This window comes from Leptonotus elevatus, chromosome 8 (genome assembly GCF_054856555.1).
Source record: "Leptonotus elevatus isolate MCC_2025b chromosome 8, RoL_Lele_1.0, whole genome shotgun sequence".
In the NCBI taxonomy this organism is placed as follows: Eukaryota; Metazoa; Chordata; class Actinopteri; order Syngnathiformes; family Syngnathidae; genus Leptonotus; species Leptonotus elevatus.
Window position 1 is genome coordinate 23,422,441 of NC_141246.1, and position 9,649 is coordinate 23,432,089.

Genomic DNA, 9,649 nt, shown 5'->3' on the forward strand with positions numbered 1-9,649 from the left:
TTTTACATCAAAAAGCTATCCAAATCATTCATTGATTATCAAAAATAATTATTGATAAAATTGAAAATTCTGATGCATTTCAAATAAAAACAAGTTTAGTATTATTAGTTACATCCTTACTCATACCTAAATAACCTGAAACACTATTATGTTTAAAGTTGCTATAGTGAGACCGTTTTTATTTTATTTTTTTATCCACCCAGTACTGTTTACACTGTTTATTTTCTACATCCTGTTGACGAGGCAAACTACAGAGAGGAAGAGTAATTACCCAGTGTTCTCAAAGCATCTGCTCTCTGGAGATTGTGGGATGCTGAGTCCATCCAGCCTTGGGTACACACTGAGATACTACTCACTCTTTCGTCAAAACCACAAGGCTCTTTTAATAATATAGCACACTATGACTGTAATAGGAATGTTACTCAGATTTCAACACAATCCAACATTCAGCATACAGTTTGTTGCTTACTTTAGCTTTAATCTACAACACTGTAAGCATGTCCTGTATCTTTGTTGAAGCGCCAGACCATTAAATATGGATGGTTCCTGTGAAATATGATCTCCTATTGTGGTTTGGCTTTGCCAGGGAACATGCAACAAGATATCAGTGGCAAATGAGTAAGTTGATTATGAACAAAGTTTCGTTTTAGTTTTTTTCTTCCTGCAAACTTTTGACAGTCAATAAACTATCTTTCAGGGGAACTAAATCCAATATGTCAAAATTTACATGTAGATTTATTTGACTTTATAAAATAAGGATTGTTGGGGCTGATCAGTGAGTAGAAAAAAGAAAAAAAAGATCTAAAGTTTGCCATGCTCCAAGGTAGGAAAGAAAAAATAAATTAAATAAGAGATTAATTAACTAATGTCTTAATTTAGGAGCAGTGCCTGATCTTGATTAACAATATAGCTACGTTCAAAACATACTGTACATCAATTTTCAACTGCTGTAAATCCTTAAATTGGAACTTTTTCAAAATTATTTCAATAAAGAACCTGTGGCTTTATGAGCCCCAACTGCATGGCAGTATGACGTGAAGTAGAATGCTAACATTGTATAATAATCATATTAATGATGTGCATGAGATCTTTATTTGTTTAACAAAGATCATTTACACAACTTTAAAATTGTAAACGATGCAACAGAATTATCAAAGTTAAGCTGTTTGACCAGTCACGGCTGCTTTGGTGGCTTCCCATAATAGTCTTGCAGCGTACAGTAATCCAAAACTCCAATGCCAATATCCTGGCAACTGTCCATAGGCTTTGCCCAACAAATGCCCCAAAAATACAGATAAATGGATATGTGAGAAACACTGCAGCTGAAATGTCATATTTCACAGATGGCCAATATCAAAATTAACAGAAAATGCAAAATATATACCGATCCAATATAGCCGATCAGATTGGTGAAGAGTCCATCCATCCATTTTCATCTATTTTGCTGGAGCCTATCCCAGCTGCCTTTGGGCACTAAACGGGGTACACCCTGAACTGGTTGCCAGCCAATTGCAGGGCACACAGAGACAAACACTCACAATCACACCTAGCGGCAATTTAGAGTGTTCAATTAACCTGCCATGCATGTCTTTGGAATGTGGGAGGAAACTGGAGTACCCGGAGAAAAGCCACTCAGGCACGGGGAGAACATGCAAACTCCACCCAAGGAAGGCCGAAGTCCGGACTCGATCTCATGTCCTCTGCACTGGGAGGCGGACGTGCTAACCAGTCATCCACCGTGCCTGGTGGAGAGTCATATATTTAAAATGTGCATATCTTCTTTATCTGATGCTTTTTAACTCATTCACTCCCAGCCATTTTCACTGAAACAATCCCCTTCACTCCCGGCTGTTTTTACGGGATTTTGACTGATTTTGCAAAACCCACAGAATATTGTGTTCTATTACTATAAAAACATGGAACCTACCAAAAGAAAGTCTCTTCTTTTATCAGGAAAAAAGTACATTTAGAATTGTGAGTAAATGAGCTTTTTTCCCAACATAGTCCTGGTTGATCTCTTTTGTTCTGCTGCCACCTGCTGGCCGTTTGTGTAATAACTACAATTTCTTCAACTGTTCTTTGCAGTTGAGAGGCTGCATCAAAGCCTTTTGGATGGTCTAGCATAAAAGCACACACAAAAAACGTATAAATATGTCTTTGGGACACTTAAAACATTTAAAATAGAACATATTTATACGTTTTTAGGAGCAAATTAGTTAACTTAAATCTACAAAGTATTTAAAAAAATCTACTTGGTGATGTGGGTAGCCATTTTTAGATATTTTCAATCTCACGTGAATGTGAATATCAGCCCTTCCTGGCTGCTTTATTTACTAACTAAATCCAGACAGAGTTAATAAATATTGAGCAACAACAAGCTACACATTGGTCAGATCCAGTTATGGAGCCAGCTAATGGCGGATGTGAGACTCTTCTGACTTGCAGTGGCTTTTTTCAGAGTTCAAGTTGGTTCTTATATTGACTGCGGTGTGGTCAGCCTACAGTCAAAAACACAAAGTCAATACCGCCACCACAACAATTGGTAATACTATGCATTACAGTAACAAGCCTTTAGTCAGTACCCAAGAAGTACAGTAGCTCTCACTTTTAAAAATATTGGTGAACCCCATGGCCAAGCAAGAGCAGTTTGATTATTTGTGTTTAATTCGAGTCAGTAATTTCATGTTTGATGTGCCAAATTTCAGACAGGTCACCTCATATTGTGAGACCCAAACAAATATATGTGTTTGTATGTCATTAAGATACTTCTAATGTACTTGAATGCAATTGAATACACTCCATTGCTTATTGTAATTCTTCTCTGTTTAGGCACTTGTGCGACTCCCCCCTCAAATCTCACAGAGTGAAGAGGTGCTCCGCTTCTTTGAGACGAAAGCTGAGGACCTCAACCCCCCCGTGGAGTGAGTGTTTCATACTGTGAATATATGCAAACATTACATAGACGCTCTTATGTAAGTTTCAGATGTTGTTTGAAGTGTTTGTGTGGTGGTACAGCTGAACCGAACATCATGCCAACTGGACACGACGCGTCTTTGGGGATCTTGGGGCTTGGCTTAATCACAGTCAGCTTTTTGGGTGCTTGACAATGGATAAATGAGTATCCTCCTATCTAATCCTTGACAGTTGTGCTAATATTAATTTTAATCATAGAAAGGATTTAATTAACCCCCCTAAATACAAAATTTTAGTGACAGCCTTTTTGTTTCTCAGTTTGCCAGTGAGGTCCTCTCAACAATTTAAAATAACATGACCAAAAATGTCAACTAGCTGTCAATACAGCGCTGTTGTACATCATACTAATACCATAATAGTACATGAACATATTTAGTGGAGGGCGAGTAACAATACCAGTTGTCAGCATTGGGATGATACCAGGTTTCTATTTTAAGTTTTGCCTTTAGTCCATTACCGTGTCAGCGTCACTCCACAGATTTGTTACAAGCTCATTTAATGATGTGTAAAGCATGAGGGAGAAGCGTTGAGGGATATGAAAGTGTACGACATTTATAATAGCAGGAGATCGGCCCTTTGGGTAGCTTTTAATTGGTCACTCGCTCCTCTCCCAACTCAAATGCCAGTATCACACTGCTCATTTAAATTTTTTTCCTGTATGCACTCCAGGCTCTCTAGCCAAGTATTCTTGTTAAACCTCAGCTTGTGTCTTATTGGCCTTTTTGACCCCCGCCCCCCCTCCAAAGCGTAATGGATATTCTCTCCTACTCCCTTGTTATTCCCTGTATGTTAACACATTTATGAGAGGAAACCAAACATTTGAGAAATTCTCATAAAATCTGTTTAACTTTAATTCGAGTGTGCGCTCAATATTTCAAGGTGAGTTCACCTTTTCTAAGTTATATCCAAATTTGAGCCCGTGGGCTTGCCTTCTTCTTTCTGTCGACTAAAATTGCTCAGCATGCACAAAAATCACGACATGTCTGTTTTGGCCGGTGGGCTAATACATTTGTAAAGCGCTGCAGCTTCATACTCAATTATATTTAATTGATGTCACGTCTCAAGGTTACAAACACTGCCAGCAATCTATCTTTGATCAACAGCTTCCTCTTCCTTACTGTCCATGCAATGTTTTTTATTATTATTATTATTTATTTTTTATCTCTGTTCCGCTTTCATCTCATGAATCCTTTTTTCCTGCACCTCTATAAATAAAATCCCCTCACTGCTCCTGAAGTGTCCTGTTTATGCTAGTGTAATTTGGTGCATAAGGAAATTGCATTGATCATGTCAGGAGTTGTGCGAGATGAAGCCTCATATTTGGAGCATGAATAATGCGTGCACACGCTTACCTCACAATGTCATTTGTCTGACAGACACGCACGCAGTTGTTGATTCAAGACACAGGTGATTGTTAATGAAATTGATTACCTAGGCTTTTAGTATCTGTGCTCAGGACTAGGGTCCGACCGATATGCATTTTTTTAGGCTGATGCCGATTCCGATTTTTGGCAGAAAAAAAATACAGATTGCTGATTAAGCTGCAGATTATTTCTGCTTAAAATGAATTTAATGCATCCATGGTGTACACACGTAAAGTGAGTACAGAAGAACGTTGCAATTGAATTCTATTTAAATAGCTTGTTTTTCACACATTGGGAAGGATCTGTGCCTTTGTGTAGTGTTATCTTACCTGTGGATATGTGTTCCCACAGCATTTGTGCATGAATATTCGTTATTTGAAGGAAGAACACTCCCGAAGTCTATGCTAAATTCCTGCTAGCATTTGAATGGGATCCATCCTTCACTTTTAGCATTAGAGCTAGCCTAGCAAAGTTTTTAAAACGAAGAATGTTTTGTGTTTAAATATACCTTGGATGTAATTCTTAACTCCAACTGGGGTGTCATCAAACATATTAAAGGACGCTTAGGGACAACAGAATAACCAGAATAACATATGCTACACACTTGCTAGTTGCTAATTAATCAATCAATGAAACTTTAATGCTACGCAAACAAAATGGTGCACTCAGGGTACTTTCACAGCGTCAGAATCTTCGGTGTTCTTGGATGATAATGTTAAGGGGAAAATAATCGGCCATTTAGCCCAATTGGCCAATTGTTTTGGCCGATGTTTGAAGGGCAATTATCGGCCAATTATAGTCAGCGGCCGATTAATCGGTCAGGCCCTTATAGGATCACTGAAGGGATCATAGTAGTTCATGTAAATTGACTTTATGGGATTAGTTTTCTGGTAACTTTGGGGTAGCTTTTATGTCAGCGCTCAAGAGACATAAATAATAACATGATATCTTCAAATATTGTCCAGTGTCTAAAGAATGAATGAATGCCTTTGCATAACATGAGTAATGAGCCAAACTCATACTGTATTTGCTTGTTTTCACCTTTGTACTAATTCTTAGCCCATGTATGGAGTTCAACACAAGGGGGACTTTTTTCTTCTTCTTTTTTTTTGCTTTTCCTCATCTATTTAAAGCTAACCATGTGTTTGCTGGTGTACAGTATACATTAGAGAAGAGCATATATGTCTGCTATTAATATTTGTTTAATGTTGTTTGAGTGAAGAAAGTCAATCAGCAACTCACACACTGTGAGACATTCAGAGACTCGCTGAACACATTGCTTTCCATGTTCCCCGGCGGAGTGGCTGTGAATTCAAAGTAGTATTTTGTACTTAACACGACCAAGTCAGCTGCCGGTCTAACAACTATAGATCCTCTTTGTCTTTCTCTGTATTGCACAGAGATGCCATTAGTTTGATGAGTAGAAATACACCAGTGATTTGGCTATTTACTACTAGTTTTTCATGAGTCATGAGCCAGTGGACTCAACCTCAGGCAAGGCTACATTGAACGTGTTACTTTCAATATCTACCCTTAATGCATCTGCAAAATTATTATGAGTCATCTGGGAATGTGTGTGATTCAAAGTGTGCATGCTTATTTTAATAATAGTTTCTGCTAGCAGGTGTCCCAAGTTCTGTGAGAGAAGACATTTTTTAAAACATGAGGATGGCTAACAATTGGGTAATATTAACCCATCATACTGTACCTTGGTGGTGGTGTCTTTGTGTTGAATTTTTATTCATACAAGGACATCTGTGTTTTCATCAATGTTATTGTTAAAAATGTATTTTTGCAAATCTTTTTTGTATACATTTTTTATGCATTGCAATGTAATGTGTAACACCACTCAAGAAAACACACAACACAGAGAATAATGAATAATGGACGGAAATTGTAAATACAAATGCAAAAATACAAAGTGCAGTTGTCTATACAGTTGTGCTTATGGTGAGAAAAAAGCATAATGGCTGTAAAATCCAAAATACTGTGGCAATTGTTTTTGACATTTTCAAAGATTCAAATGGACACAAGTAAAGAGCATTTTTTTGTGTCATTAAGAGACATTTAGCTTTTGTACATGTGCAGTTGGGCTCATGAGTTTGCATGCAACAATAAAATGTGCAGGTTAATTTTAATTTTTTTCCATTGGGATATACTATTTAGCAAACGTATTATGGTGTTGATATGAAGCAAGTCCAAATATACAAAGTATACGGGGTAAGAGTATACGTTTTTTTAAATTATTATTTTTTACTTCTTCCTACTGCCTAATGATGTCCGTTTAAAGGTTTCTCTTCTTTTAAATGTTTTAGTTTGACCTTATATTCTAAATGTTTTGCTTTGTGTTTTTATGTTCAATAAACACAAACACAAAATGCTGAAATATATTTTACCTATTTGGTCCTCTGTTTATCACTGCAAAACTCAATTTGCTGTTTTTTTTGCTCAAGCCAAAAGCATTGTCTAATATAAACATGACGACTTCTGCACCATCTTGTGGCATCTTGGTGTCAAGGAACTATGTTGATGTGAGTTGAAGAGCTTCATGTCGTGATTTTCCACCATCTTGCGGCATCTTTGCACAAGGAGCTATGTGCAAAGTGAGTTGAGCAAAGAGAAAAGTTTTGTGTTGCTAAATATGTTAATTTCTTCATGAATATTAGCTTTTTGCTTGTCAGGGTGAAGGGACGTAGAATTTGGCAGTGGTGCTGAAAAAACATACTTAAATGTGCTGACAAAAGCAGCTCTTGTTCAAACTATTTTGGACATACACATACGGGCAAATATTAGGGGTGGGAATCTTTGACTGTCTCATGATTCGATTCCGATTCAATTCAGAATAGATTTTCGATTCAGAACGATGTTTGATTCAAAATGATTTGGCTGACAATGATTTTTGCTTCAATTTAGAGTTGTGCAAAGAATTGTCATGATCTACTCCAGTCTTACTCGCTAATGCTAATTAGCGCACTGCTCACGGCACTATTATCATTCAAAAGAACTCGTGCCAGCATGTGTTAATTATAAAACAGTTGAGTGTCATCAAATTCTTGAGATTTTCAGTTAATTAATGAAGCGAAACGGAAACACAACAGTGTGGGAACGTGCTGGTAACTACACGACTGTGGGAAAACAGCTCATTTTCTTGAGTTGTTGTCGACTCCTGCAGAAAAACTAAATATTGCTGATTAATTGTATGTGAATGACAGACAGACATTTTGGTGTAAGCATGCTGTCTCTATCTTACACAGAATCCTCAGGCACATTTTTCTTCTGTACTCCTCCTCTTCTTACAATTACGTCTCTTGGCCCCTGCCATTTCTCCTCCTCTTTTTCAGTCTCGTTACTTTCATCTCCCTTGTTCTTCATCTGTCTGTTGCTCTCCATCTGCTGTAAGTAGCGGGGAAGCGACTGACCGACTCAACCTTAATGGATAAGCTGTTTCATTCCTCATGCTGGAAGGGATCGATAGCACTCACTTGAGGGATTGTAGCACAACATACGAGGAATGTCCAGCATGGCACTGACGGGGTTAAACACTTTAAAGCATGTGGTCAGCAGAGCTTGAGACGAGTGGGAGGTGTTTTTGAGCCTACGTTTGGAAATGTGTGCACTCACGTGAAAGCATTTATTGACCCATCTCAATCAGAGCAGTTGTGGCTTCATGCCGTTACAATGATTTAGTTTTGTTTGATACTCAACGAGAAAGAGATCTGAACTGCCTCAGTGGAGTGGCTGCAGATTGTTTGCACTCAAATAGCATAACAATAACAAAGTACAACTCCTGTCTGTCTCTTTGTCTTCAACCTCATCTCTATAATGAATCGCAAAAGTATTCACTATCTTGGATTTTCCTTTTTTTTTTGTGGCATTTATTTATTTATTTATTTTAGCGGTGTCAGGCGATTAACATTTTGGATCGTAATTAATCGCATGACTTCAGTAGTTAACTCACGATTTAATTACAAATTTTATATCTGTTCTAAATGTACAATAAAATGTTTTTTTCCCAAGTTTTCATACTCTTGTTAAAAGTATAAAAGTGGGGAATTTTTTTTTAACTAATAGGAATGTGGCTGCATCTTTTAGTCATTGATACAGTAATTTCAGAATAATTAATAAAATTGAGTTAAAATAAAAAAATGTATTGTACTGTAAAAAACGAGTGTGATATTGATTTGTGTTGGGCATTTTTCTGCCACTAGATGGCAAAATTGCATTTGTAAGACGTTGGTGACAGCTCAGTGCATTTTTACCATTAAGAGCTATCTAATCTTTAACATGAAGTAACTTGAGAAATTCTGCACATCTTAAAAATTGTAATATACAAACTTGACCCGTCTCCACAAATATATGCATTATTATAAAATTTATGACTGCTAAATTTTGACGTGGACTTGTCTGCTGCGTTGCGACTGGAATTCCCCCGGTACGGGCTTTCCAAGTAAGGGGCGGTCATTAATCGCACGTTTAAAAAATTAGTGGCGTTAACGGAACTTTAAATTGCCTCAAAATTAATGCTCTAATTTTGACACCCCTAATTAATTAATTTATTTTTTATTATTTATTGATGTGTACCTATTGTGTTGCATCACAAACTCCAATTTAGCTGATTTCTTTTAAATCTGAATTGTAGTTTAAGGATCCAAACAAATAGTCAAAATTTTGAAATTACATGAGAAATCGGTAAGATTTTTTTCTCCCAAAAAACTGAAAATTGGCAAGTGCGTATGTATCCATTTCATTAAGCATCACATAAGCTCTCTATAAATACACACCTTTTCTGAAAGGCTACCAACACTAAAGCAAGAGGTACACTAAGCAGCCATGGTAAAGACCAAGGAAGTTTAGTATTCAAGTCAGACAAAGAGACAAAGATATTAAGTGCAAGTCAGGATTGGGTAAAAATAAAATAAAATCTAGATCTTCGATGAGCCCCGGGAACACCATCGAACCTTAATCAAATGGAAATGTTATGGCACCGCAATTAACCTGCCAAGAGAGAGCTAGCAAAACTTGCTCAAGAGGCAAGAGAGAGATCAAAGGCAACACTGGAGGAGTTCTACAGCGCAATCTGGAGAATAAGCCATAAAGCTGGGCTTTATGGAAGCGTGGCCAGAAGATAAGAGAGCACATTTTGAGTTTGTAAAAAGGGATGCAAGAGATGCCCAAAATGTAAGGAGGAAGGTGCTCTGGTCAGATCAGATGAAAATTTGAGTTTTTGGCCATCAAGGAACATTTTGCCTGGTCCACAATCATTTCAACACCCCTCGCACTCCATCACCACAGTGAAACATAGTGCTAGCGGA

General features: G+C 37.4%; 1 protein-coding gene across 5 annotated transcripts in view; it reads left to right on the forward strand.

Annotated features, from left to right (window-relative positions):
- sh3pxd2aa (SH3 and PX domains 2Aa) overlaps positions 1-9,649 on the forward strand; it is a 111,296-nt gene that overhangs the window by 51,844 nt on the left and 49,803 nt on the right. For all 5 annotated transcript variants that reach the window (XM_086083108.1, XM_086083110.1, XM_086083109.1 and 2 more), the window contains exon 5: positions 2,830-2,921. In XM_086083108.1, coding sequence (XP_085939234.1) covers positions 2,830-2,921 — 92 coding nt within the window. The remainder of the gene's footprint in view (positions 1-2,829; positions 2,922-9,649) is intronic.